General features: G+C 35.9%; 1 protein-coding gene across 3 annotated transcripts in view; it reads right to left on the reverse strand.

Annotated features, from left to right (window-relative positions):
* Nucleotides 1-13,602, reverse strand: part of LOC138711881 (facilitated trehalose transporter Tret1-2 homolog) — a 110,473-nt gene that overhangs the window by 23,086 nt on the left and 73,785 nt on the right. For all 3 annotated transcript variants that reach the window (XM_069843155.1, XM_069843153.1, XM_069843156.1), the window contains exon 2: nucleotides 6,358-6,496. In XM_069843155.1, the coding sequence (XP_069699256.1) occupies nucleotides 6,358-6,496 (139 nt within the window). The remainder of the gene's footprint in view (nucleotides 1-6,357; nucleotides 6,497-13,602) is intronic.

Raw genomic sequence — 13,602 nt, forward strand, 5'->3', positions numbered from 1 at the left:
ACACGTTTGCCCAAAATTATATTAAATGGTAAACTAGATGGCAAGAGGAAAGTCGGGAAGCTCAGTTTACGATGGTGGGTGATGTACAGACAGACTTACGAAAGATGGAAAGCAAGTGCCATAAACCACAGTAAATTGGATGGCTTTGAAAGGAAGGCTAATGTCAAAATAAATTGATCGTCACGCCAATGGTGGTGGTGATGGTGGTGGTGGTGGTGGTGGTGATGATGATGATGATGGTCCAGTTGGTCATTTTTATTATGTATAGATAGGATTATATATGATTTTTTTTTAGATTTCTAGCACGATATTTTAAGTTTCTTTTCTTCCAAAACAACGCCGATCCTTGTCTAAAAGTTTGTGTTATTGTGTATATCACTTGAAAACAAGTTCAGTCCGTAGACCGATAGATAAAAAACTATTAGTCCAATTTCATCATAAAAATGATCTGAACGCGTTTTAAATAATAGTCTACAAGACCAAGATGTTAACATTATAACAGCCAGGTATAAAATTAACGGGTTTACAAAGAAACTTGATTTCTGGTCAGTATGATTTGTCAAAAGGATTTTTTATTCATTCCAGTGTATTAAAGAGCTCATGGAAAATTTCGATACATATGATAGCCAAATACTGTGTTTTTGCTGACATGCAACTAAGTTTCAACAAAGTTAATCAACAACGTTTTGAGTACAATCCGGAAGAAACTCAAAACAATTTATTACGACTATCACAAAGATGATGAATTCCAGAAACCATAAAGGAAAATCTCATTTAAATATGTACCTAGAAATGGAATGTTTAAATTAAATATACATATTTTTTTTTTCGCAGAGCGTAGATCAATTTTGGAACAAAAGAATGCAAAAATACCTGAAACTTAATAATCAATTCTTAAATTTTTAAATATTTTCAGCCTTGTATTTATGCAAAATGAATTTTTCGTCTATGTTCATCATCAAAACAAAAGTCTGACATGTTTCTCAGCTTTAAAATGATATCACTGTGTGTATGGAATGCTGAGTCCAGATTTGGGAAGCTACTTCTGAAAAACAGGCATATTAGTCTCATCATTTATTTTGTACTTTATAACTACTCAAACATTTTTTTATTCTTATGTTCAATATTGTTTATGTTTATGTTTCCAAATACGAAATAAATGTTAATAAGAATATTTTTGACTTATTTTGTATATTATCTCGCGACTCCTCTTAACTCCTTACACGAACCCCCTGGAGGCCGCGACCCACACTTTGGGAACCGCTGCCCTAGAACAATAAGAAATTTAAAAACGTACAGAAAAACATCCCCAGCACATCCTGGACACTCAACTCAATTTCAAAACACACACCTTTTTCGACACAATCATGACACCACAACAGGAAACAAGAAGATAGCGTGGGCTCTTAACTAGGCTTTGGACAATGATGAACTACACTTCAAAACTAATCAGCCAGGTAAATTCCGAAGAAAATTAACACAGTGAAGGGGTTGAAAAGTTAATCAGTCAGTTTATTCATATTCATCTATGAAACCGAAAACCACGTGGTATGTATAGCCTATTGCGGCTAAACAATTAATTTGAACTGACTATTACACTTTCACTACGATATACTACTTTTGACCAATAAAATGGTACGAAAGGAGGTGTTTCAACTAATCATGGGTGTTTATCCCTACAATTTTGTCACTTACCTAGCATTTGTTTGTTTTTATCATTTCCCTAGCATTTGTTTCTATGTTTGCAAACATTTTAAACTGCAAATTCTTTACAGAACTATAAAACATGCTTTGCGATCATCATTTGTTTCCCGCATAGATAATAAACTTAGAAATGGCGGCTGTGTTCAAACGTTTTGGTAAAGCTAACACTAGAGAAGCAGAATTTTAGTAAGACAATTCATACATATTTTTCCTATTACATATTTCATTTCTTCTAATCTTTATATATTTTCTTCTGTTTATATCACCTCGCTAACATTTGTCTCTTTATTTGCCATCATTTCAAACAGCAAATTCTTTAAGATACTATAAAACATTCTTTGCGATCGTCATCGTCGTTTACCGCATAGGTAGTCATCTGAAAATGGTGGCTCCGTTAAAATGCTTGGGTGAAGGTAACATTAGTGAAATAGAATATTTTAGTAAGTCGATTAATATTTTATTGTATTAGAGTACTTTATTTCTTCTGATCTTTATATACTTTGTTCTAATCGTGTAATAGTCAATTCAATCCCACTCGAGTTTTCATTATCTCTAGATAAATCAAAACCAGTGGCGTATACTGGTTTAAGGGCCTGGGCTACCACTGACCCTATTATTACACAAAATATATTTTAAAGTCCATATAATAAAATTCCTTACCTATTTATATCTGAATTTCAGACGTCTTGATTGGGACGAAAATACTTTGATGACTTCGTCATTGAAATTACAGTTGGGCCGCTTGCGAAGTTTCTATAGAAATGACTTTTCAATGGACATCAGTGCCAAGCCGGATAACCGTTCTTGTGTATGAGTTGATCTACAGTAGGATTTTATTCTCTTAAACGCAGAAAATGTTCTTTCTACTGATGCTGACGTAGCTGGTATTGTCACAATTAATGTTGCCAATTTAAGGACTTCAGGAATAACTTGGTTCAGCTGGTTTTCATATATGGCAGATAATATTTCATGGATAGGTTTGTTCGAAAAATCAAAGACCTCTGCTGAATATATTACACTTAATTCATTTTTCAAACGTACTTGATCAAAGTGACTGTTATAGGACTGAAATAATTTGTTTAGTGCCTCATTCGGGAAGTTTTCTCTCTAAGCAGAAAATTTTTGAGAATCTAGAAGATATGTGAACTGAAGCTTTCCATAATCAGAAAATCTGTCAGTAATTTCCATGTGCATACGATCTAGTATGCTGTAGTACAGCTGCCTGCATTTCAATTCATCATACCTTTTCTTCGCTTTAATGGTGGTTCCATTGTATTGGCTGAAGAACTTTCATTTTCCATATTACTCCATATGGACGGAAACCCACTATGTCTGAACTCGAATATAGTATTTTTTAACTTTGATACCTCTTGCAAGCAGTATGCTATGTCTAGACTTTTTGTCTGAAGAATATTGTAGAGCACACCTGTATGTGCGAACACTCTAGCATAGACTTCAAGAAGAAATATATTCTGAAACTGTGTGAAAAATACAAATATCCTTGAGCCTGCACAATTACATCATCAACCCAGTTTTCTTCAGAGTCATAGAAATGATATTTTCAAAGAAAGCAGTCAGTTGTTGTCTGTATTACTTTACTGTATTTACAAGCCGAGATGTAAAATTGCATCTAGTTGGTGCTACTTTTGGGAGTTTCTTTTTCATAAATTCTTGAGTTTTTCTGATCTTTTAGGAGATGATGAGAAAAATGCAGCTAAACCCGACAGTGTTTTGAAAAAAAAAAATGCGGCATTCTAGAATGGATGAAGTAGTTTGTTGCAAAACTAAATTGAGAACATGGCTGTAACAATGGACAAATAGTGCTTGAGGATATTTTCCTTGAACTTTTGTTTTTAAGCCATTAATATTTCCCGCCATAACTGAAGCACCATCGTATGTCTGTGCAATTAACTTATTGCCGACATTGTATTCTGCTATAACACCTTCCACATGCTGAAACCAAGCAGCAGCAGTTTTGCCCGAACTGACATTTGTGAATCCTATAAACCGTTCTTGAACATTGGCAGTACTATCGACGTATCTTAAAACAGTGGACAATTGACTCTGATTAGAGCAGTCACTTGTTTCATCAACAACAATGGCCGCAAAAGGTGCTTCTTCTATTTCAGATTTTATGTTCTTTATCATAACCCCACTTATAGCAAATATTAAGTCATTATGAATTGCGGGAGAAGTACCACGAAATACTGTTGAACTCTCAAGATGATTGGTCAGTAAATGGTCAGATTCACTTAAGGAACTTAAATAGTCAATATAATTTCCTCTATTGTCTGATTCCACACTCTCATTATGATCCCGAAAAGCCAATTCTTGTTTTTCTAGAAAGCAAACTGCGTTAATAAGATGCAGTAAAATATCCCGATTTTTTTTCCACAGGAGCATTGTGTTGGTTGATATGTAGAGCTTTTTGCTTATCTAGCTGTAAATCAATTCTTGTCTTCCCAAAGTTTGCAAAGTTCATGCTACTACAAATATGAGCTTTTGATTTGTCGTGTTTTAGGACTGCAGTTCGAAGGGAGTTGATATTAGAAAACCCTCTTTTGACCACACATTAATTTCGCGGCTAAATAACAAACATGGCCAGCAAAATAGTTTAGACAGTTTAGAACTACCACACAACCAATTCCACTTACCATATGATGTTGAAGTGAAATGGCGTGTGTACTCACGCTGTTTTTCTTTTACGTCCATGGACAAATTTAACTCAGGAGTTGGTCTTTCCATTTTCACAATTTCAACTTCCTCGTTGTATGTACGACGGTTAAAAGGTACTTTTAATAAACCTTCTATTACACAGTCATTTTCAACACAAACCTCTCCAGAAACTTGTTCTGCCATATTTTTCACAACATCACTTAATTGGGAAATTAAAAACTTAATAATTCACAATTAATATAACTCTTAGACACTCGAACAAATCACAAATTTAAAATACTGCACTGCAAGAACACAATTACATTCATGAGCTAGCGTGCTAAGCGTACTGTTGCTTCGCGCCTGCGAAGAAACCGATGACGAGAGCGGCAACTCACCCGGCCTTACACTGCACGTTGGAAACAGAAGAGAGCGGGGGGATGGGCAGTTGTGCGACCGGACAGCGTGCGCGGTACGGTCACAGGCTACCTCACGTAGCAAGCGGTTTCTCCAGTGATGCCGCCTTGACAACTTGTTTCTTTTCGAGAGCAGAGAGCGCATATAAATCTAACAATTACTTTAATTTTAATTACTGTGGTAAAACTAATAATACAAAATTATTACATTATGTTATATTATAAACTTTTTCTTTTGTAATTTTCTTGGGCTACCGCCGGTAGCCCCGGTAGTCCGCAGAATACGCCCCTGATCAAAACCTGTAATGAGATTACTGTTGATAGACTAAACCATAACGTTTCTTTGGGGAGTAATATGAAAATTACTACTAACAATATTGTTTGTATAATGGATACCTGCAATACCGATCGGGATGTGTAACATGAGATGTAGTTCCCATTTTGTCACCATTGGCTTGGGTTTAACATCGCTTTAATAGCTTCTCCAAAGTATGTATACATTGAGTTCAAAGTCTTTCTATGATATTTGTCTGCGGCTTGGAGGGTGTATGTAATTGTAATAATTTGCAGCCATAACAAGAAATCTTGTGTCTTATACATAGGATAGATAGGGGCTTAGAGGCATACTGCGTTCATTTGTGTCTTCATCACAGGCAAGAAACATTATGTAAAGAACACCTTTTGGACAGATATCGAGTGTATGACTGTTTTAAATATTTGTTTTAAATAGAGATATATAAATTCTTTTACTAAAATGATTATATTTTATGTGCATCATTCACGGATAAATTTATTTGTAGTTAAGCTACTTACCAATAGTATGAAAGAAACTGGAAAGTGCTATAGACAGATAGGCAGAGAAAGAGACGGCGCGCTTGAAACCACATTTTCCGTTACCAGTGATGCTGAAAAATTGTATTTCCAGAAGAATCTTGAAATATATTTCCATCACAATAAAATTTCCTTTTATTCTCCGTGTCATGAACGAAAAACTAAAATGAAACCGGCTAACTTCATAATTCTGTGGTGTTTGATCAGAAGATGATAACTCCAAAAAACCTATTTTGAGATACAAGTATTTTTATATTCACTTTGCGTATACATATCTATACAAGTTTAAGTAATAATGTCAATAAAACTGACATAAGATTAAGTGGAGATATCACGGCTAAACCAAACGAAAGAGAACTGTTTGCTATACAGTGCTGTGCTTTCATTTAAAAAAATACCATTTTTGGAGTTATCATGTTCTGACCAAACACTACAGAATTAACGTATTGGAAACAGAGAAAAAGTGTTAAGTTATTGACTAACTATGGATCATAAATCTTGTGAAATAAGTACTTATTCATTAGATTTAGTCAATTCAATTTTATTTGACTACAAGGAATTAAATAGGCTACATGTTTCAATTTAATTTTGAGTTTCCCTACCATATCTTATGTACTAATTAATTAGGCATATATAGCCTAATGATCTCAAAGAAACGCATCTTCAATTTTAGGCACTCAGAACTTAGTTTTAAATCTTATATGTCCGCTTACCACTTCGCATATGTAGTCTATTGTGCTTGTTTACTCACCCACCCACGACGCCTGCTCCTCGGACACGTGTGGCACATGGTCTGTCATCTGCATGGCTGGCAGCGCCACAGCAGAGAAGCCGAGCGCCATGCCGGACGCGATGGTACCCAGGTTGGCAGCAGCGCTCACGATCAGTTGCTGCAAGCAGAACAAGCCGTGCACATGTACTGCCATTTTATCTCACTCTTTTTCCTCGGTAGGGTTTAATAACGTCTTTGGGTTAAAATCACTCTCGTAATTATAATTTTTATCTTCACAATGTTCATCATTCTCACTAACATCGCTGTCGTCATCAACTTTGTTAAATGTTATGTTTTATTTAACGACGCTCGCAACTGCAGAGGTTATATCAGCGTCGCCGGATGTGCCGGAATTTTGTCCCGCAGGAGTTCTTTTACATGCCAGTAAATCTACTGACATAAGCCTGTCGCATTTAAGCACACATAAATGCCATCGACCTGGCCCGGGATCGAACCCGCAACCTTAGGCATAGAAGGCCAGCGCTATACCAACTCGCCAGCCAGGTCGACTCAACAACTTTGTCTTCCCCGTACCAGATCGGCATATGGTTTTATTTGTGCATTACTCTGTGCAAGTGGTTCTCAAATTTTTTAAGTCCGGGACCACCTTGAAGGATATTAAAATTCACGCGACAAGAATTTAAATTAATACACTAATTACTGATGATCAGATACTAGAAAGAGTAGAAAGTTATAGGTACTTAGGTACTATTATCAGCAACGATGGAAGAACAGAACAAGAGATTTTAAATAGAATTAAAAATGCAACAACAGCCTACTACCAAATAAGCAACACAATAGTTGGAAAAAAAAAAGAGACCAATAACAAGACGAAAATGCAAAAGTATATTTCGGAATATGTATTATAGGGGAGAGTCGGGTAGTATCGGACATCGGGTAATATCGGACAGTGAGTTTCTTTCATCTACCACCATATCGTAGTACCTGAATGACATGGTTACATTTCTCTATGCGACATCACAGAAACGTAACCATGTCAATCAGGTACTATCATCGTGTGGTAGATGAAAGAAACTCACTGTCCGATATTACCCGCTGTCCGATACTACCCGACTCTCCCCTATGTCTTTCTCGTGTTAAATTTTACCGTACCTGGTTGACCTGGTTCGGCCTTCTTCAGAGTTCAGAACTCTGAAGAAGGCCAATAGCAGGCCGAAACAGGTCAACCAGGTATACGGTAAAATTTAACACGAGGAAAACATATAATATGTATTCCGAAGTGATATAGTGTTAAAAGTTGTGTAATCAAGATGTATAGCAAATATATAACTCAATAATAAAACCAATACTACAATATGGAGTAGATTTACTAGCATGTAAAAGAACTCCTGCGGGACAAAATTCCGGCACATCCGGCAACGCTGACATAACCTCTGCAGTTGCGAGCGTCGTTAAATAAAACATAACATTAACATTAACAATATGGAACAGAAAGTGTACGGCTAACTGACAAATACAAAAGCAAGATAACAGCTACGGAAAAGAAGTATCTCCGGAGAACGATAGGGAGAACTAGAAGGGATCGAATAAGAAACTAAAAAAGTAAGAGAAGAGGTAACACTGAAGAAATCCATAATAGAAAATATAGAAGAAAAGCAACTGAAGTGGTTCGGACAGGTGCATAAAAAGACAGAGGAAAATAAAATTAAACAGGTAATGGAGATGGGAGTGGAAGGAAGGATAGGAAGAGGTAGACCAAGATTTAATTGGGAAAATACTATAGAGAAAATGGTACAATAACGTGGAAAGAATGGTTGAAATAAAGAAAATGTGTAAAGACAGAAAGATTTGGAAGAGATGGACGGAGATAGGTGAACTCGACGCCTAACAGCATCAGAGATTGAAAGAAGAAGAAGAATTACTGATGAAGAATTCAATACTGTATGTTTTGTAGGTTAATAAAAAATACTATATTACTCTAATTGAGCACATGTTGAAATTTGTTAAATATTTAATACTCATCGAACTAATGTGATGGATGGGCTTGTCGTGTCTGCATAAGTTGCCCATGTATGTTGGGTTCCAGTGCAATTAACTTGTGTCGTAAATCAGAGCGTGCATCAAGACTATTTCTGTACTGGGTTTTCACTTGAACTAAGGAAGAAAATTCCTTTTCACAAAGATATGATGTTGCGAGCGGCATGAGCAACTTTAATGCTCCATTCGAAAGTTCAAGATATTCACGCCTTAATAATGTCCAACAAGTTATTACATCTGAGTGTAAAAATTTAGTTTTAATATCAGTATTACGGCTAATATCACACAACTGTTCTCTCAGTTTCACTGACAAGTTTGAACTTTCGAATTATAGGAATGGGTCTCGAATCCAATTGAATTCACTGTAATTTTTTTTGGAAAATAATATTCAATCTCATTATTGACATCAGAGAAATGGAATACTACAGAATCGAAAGATCAGAAGGTAAGGAAAAATTATTCTCACTTTGAAAGTAACCTAAGATTGGAAAAGCAGAAAAATTATCACTTTTGACGTAATCTAACCTTTTCCTGGAATGACTTTCCTTTATCAAAAACTTTAAATACAGTGATGGTTGGGCCTTGAAGAGACAAATTGAGTTCATTTCGTTAGGAAAATATATTTGCCATATGGGCCAATTGTTATCTAAAAACAAAGCCACGTACTCATTTCTACAATCATTCAAAAATAGTAAAACGTCTTTAACAATATCCTTAACAACAGAAAGGATCAGTTTCCAACTATTTAATTAGACATCTTGATTACACAACTTTTAACGCTATATCACTTCGGAATATGTAATATATAACTTTTTTGTGTTAAATTATATCGTACCTGGTTTACAGGTTTCGACCTATTATGGGTCATCCTCAGAACTGGTCGTTGTTGGTCTTGGCACCTCTTGTTTTGCTTCATGTGAGGGTGTGTTTGTGTGCTCTAATGTGGAATCAAAGAGTGTGTGTGTTCTAAAATTGAGTTGTGTGTTGAGAATTTCATTGGGATGTGTTTTTGTGTGTCTGTATATTTCATATTGTTCTAATGTCTTTCGTTTCTATCTTTTTGGTTGGATGTGTAGTATTTCTACGTCTGTATTGATGTCTCTGTAGGTGTGGTTAGCATTTGTGATGTGTTCTGCATATGTGGAGGTGTTTTGTAATTTTGTAATAGCTGTGATGTGTTCTTTGTAACGTGTTTGAAATGGTCTGCCTGTCTGTCCTGTGTAGAAGTTGTTGCAGGTGTTACATTTGAGTTTGTATACGCCTGTGTGGTTGTATTTGTTTGTTTGTGTTGTTTGTGTGTTGAGATGTTTTTGTAGAATGTTATTTGTTCTCTATGCGATGTTGTAATTTAATTTCTTGAATGAGGTTGCAATCTTGTGTGTGTTTTTGTTTTCGTATGATAGTGTGATGTATTTTTTTTTGTTCTTGTACTTGTGTTGTATTCTTATGTTTTTTGTGATTATGTTTTGCCTTACGTATTATGTTGTCTATTATGTTGGGGTTGTATCCGTTTTCTTGTGCTCTGTATTTGATTGTGTTTAGTTCTTCGTTGTAATCCTGTTGGTTCATTGGTACCATTGTGTACCATTTTACAATTCGTTTTTGCTTTTCAGATAAATCTATTCAAAATGATAAATTTATTTTAAATGCTCAATCAATATGATTGATCTATTTGCAAATTTATTATTTGCTATTACATCTCATTACATGTGTACCATTGTTCGGAATGCAGCTTGTTTGTGTTGTGTTGGGTAGTTGGATGTATTGTGTTTGTGTGTTGTTGTTGTGGGTTTTCTGTATACTTTGAATGTGTGTTTGTTGTCTAATAACATATTAATACTACACAAAGGAAACAAAAGACAGATCCAAAACCTACATCAACACATAAAAAATACACCTAAAGCTACACTACACATTAGAAATTGAAAACTACAAATCCATAAATTTTCTAGACATCACAATAACAAAAGTAGACAACAGACACAGATTCAAAGTATACAGAAAACCCACAACAACAACAACAACAGCAAGAACATACATACACAACACATCCAACAACCCAACATAACACAAACAAGCTTTATTCCGAACAATGGTACACAAACTACTCAACATACCAATGAACCAAAGGCTTACAACGAAGAGCTAAACACAATCAAATACAGAGCACAGAAAACGGATACAACCCCAACATAATAGACAACATAATACGTAAGACAAATATAATGAAAAAAACATATGAATTCAAACAAGCACAAGAACACAAAAAATACATCACACTAACATACGAAAACAAATACACACACAGGATTGCAACCTCATTCAACAAATTAAATTACAACATCGCATACAGAACAAATAGGGGAGTTAGGCCTAAAATGACATACTTGGGTAAAATGACATACTATGTGTTTTGTGAAAACACTGCAAGCTGAGTTTAAATTTACAGCTCTATAGTGCACAGAAGCTGGAAACAGTGGTTACATCCAAGTTTTAGCAAGCGAAGGCGCTTTTTGGTGAAGCAGGTGCAACTAAAGGAAAAAAGTGCACGACGATATAATATTGTTGAGTATGTTATGTATTTTTTGTCCTTTTAAGCTTCAGATATTAGTGAAATAATGTTCATGACTGAAAACATGAATATTTCCCTCTATAAAAAGCATTACAATATCCAAATTCATAAAGAGGTTAGGTCGTACTAACACTACTTCTTATTCTTCTTCATTCCGGGTAAAATGACATACCACCTACTTGGCTGAAATGACATACTATGTCATTTTACCCAAGTGCATGTTTCTGACTGGAAATGAGAAGCCATATATTATGGGCGATAGCGATTTGCAAAATTGGTGTCAAATTTGTTTACAATGGCTGATTAGTGATTACTTCTGTGAAATTATGCATTATATGGTGACTCCAGCCACTTGATGTCTCTTTCTTCGGGCCTTTGAAAACATATGATCAGGCCGTTACAAAGTGGCTGAAGAACCATCCTGGATGGGTGATTACACAGTTTCAAATTGCGGACTTATTTTCTGAAGTCTATGGAAAAGCTGCAACCATCACCAATGCATTGGGTGAATTTTCTTCAACAGAAATTTGTCCACTCATTTCGGACATATTTCCTGATCACTTATTTAGTCCTGCAGCGCCCACAGACAGACCTCTAACGAATGCAGTCCCTACAGACGGGCCAAAGGGTCAACACAGAAGAGCAGTTCAACAACAAGAAATGCAAAAGAAGATATGATAGAGCCATCACCACTAACTGCACCAGCTGCGGAAGCGTCACAAAAGAGGCCTTCAGCTCATGTGACACAGCAAGATATCTACCCGATTCCCTCTGGCACTAGATCTGTGGCGAGAAGAAAGAGAACACATGAAGGGTCCCAAATCGAGCATCTCTTTTATTAACCAATTAAAATTAAAGGAAGCTGAAAGAAGAGCTGTAGAAGAAAGGCGTTCAGCAAACAGAGGAAAAACACGGCTTCAGTTTGATCTAAACAATGGGGACCAAGATGAAGAGAGTGACTTCGATGGTGATGTTGAGAACGATGCACTTTGTCTGTACTGCAATGAATTCTGCAGTCAAAATAAACCAGAAGAAACATGGCTACATTGCAAGAAATCTTTCTCATGGGCACACAATGAATGTGCAAGTGTATCTAAGAGAACAAACTCTTTTTTTTAACTATTTAAAAATTAACTTAAGTGTGTCATTTTACCATATTAACTTGGGTAAAATGACATAGTTTGTCTATTTTCAAACATACATTTCAGTTAAAGATTGTCAGTATTTTCCACTTTCTGTTGATCTTAATATATGTGTTAATATTGTAGTATCAGTTATATATAATTGGCCAAAACTAATTTGGTATGAATACATATTTTTTTCAAGATTTCCTTAAGGTATGTCATTTTAGGCCTAGTTCCCCTAACATTCTACAAAAACATCTCAACGCACAAACAACACAAACAAACAAATACAACCACACAGGCGTATACAAACTCAAATGTAACACCTGCAACAACTTCTACATAGGACAGACAGGCAGATCATATCAAACACGTTACAAAGAACACATCACAGCTATTACAAAATTACAAAACACCTCCACATATGCAGAACACATCACAAATGCTAACCACACCTACAGAGACATCAATACAGACATGGAAATACTACACATCCAACCAAAAAGATAGAAACTAAAGACAATAGAACAATATGAAATATACAGACACACAAAAACACACACCAATGAAATTCTCAACACACAACTCAATTTCAGAACACACACACTCTTTGATTCCACATTAGAGCACACAAACACACCTTCACATGAAGCAAAACAAGAGGTGCCAAGACCAACAACGACCAGTTCTGAGGATGACCCATAATAGGTCGAAACCTGTAAACCAGGTACGATAGAATTTAACATAAGAAAGTCATATATTACATATTCCTAAATATATAATTAGGTTCTCCAGCTTCAGCAATATGCAAGCTAGCAAAATATGAGTCTTTGTATTCAGTGATCCTATTTTAAATACAACAGACTTTTCCCGTTTAATTCGCTTTAATGCTGGAGCGAAATATTCTTCACTTTTATTTTTAATATCGGAATGTTTTGTTTCTAAGTGCCTTCGTAAGTTATTTGGTTTCATGGAAGCATTTGAGAGGTCAATAATAATAATAATAATAATAATAATAATAATAATAATAATAATAATAATAATAATAATAGGCCTAATAATAATAAAAATAATAATAATAATAATAATAATTTTGCAGTGTAGGCTTTCACGGCCGGAGTCTATAGATGTAGATTCATTTTCCGGGCTGAGAGGCCGTGGTCTATTAGTTGGTTTTATACCAGACGTTTCGTCTGCAACTGCGGCAGACATCTTCAGTGGAGTAGTATCCGAGGTCGCAAGACTCTTCTCGGCGTACCTGAGGCAACTGATCCTGTGTCTGGTTGTGCGAGCGTATTTATAGTGCGGCTCGCGGGCCGAGGCCTGTTGTCGCTGCGCAAGGAAGAAGGCGTAAAGCTAAACAAGTGTTGGTACCCGGTCCTAAACAGAACAGATAAGAAGCCACTACAACAAAAGGACGGAACCCAGAACGGGAGCAGCGAACAAAGCGGCGCGGACCGCAGCGACAACAGGCCTCGGCCCGCGAGCCGCACTATAAATACGCTCGCACAACCAGCCATCTGTATATCT

Source organism: Periplaneta americana, chromosome 13, assembly GCF_040183065.1.
Source record: "Periplaneta americana isolate PAMFEO1 chromosome 13, P.americana_PAMFEO1_priV1, whole genome shotgun sequence".
Classification (NCBI taxonomy): Eukaryota; Metazoa; Arthropoda; class Insecta; order Blattodea; family Blattidae; genus Periplaneta; species Periplaneta americana.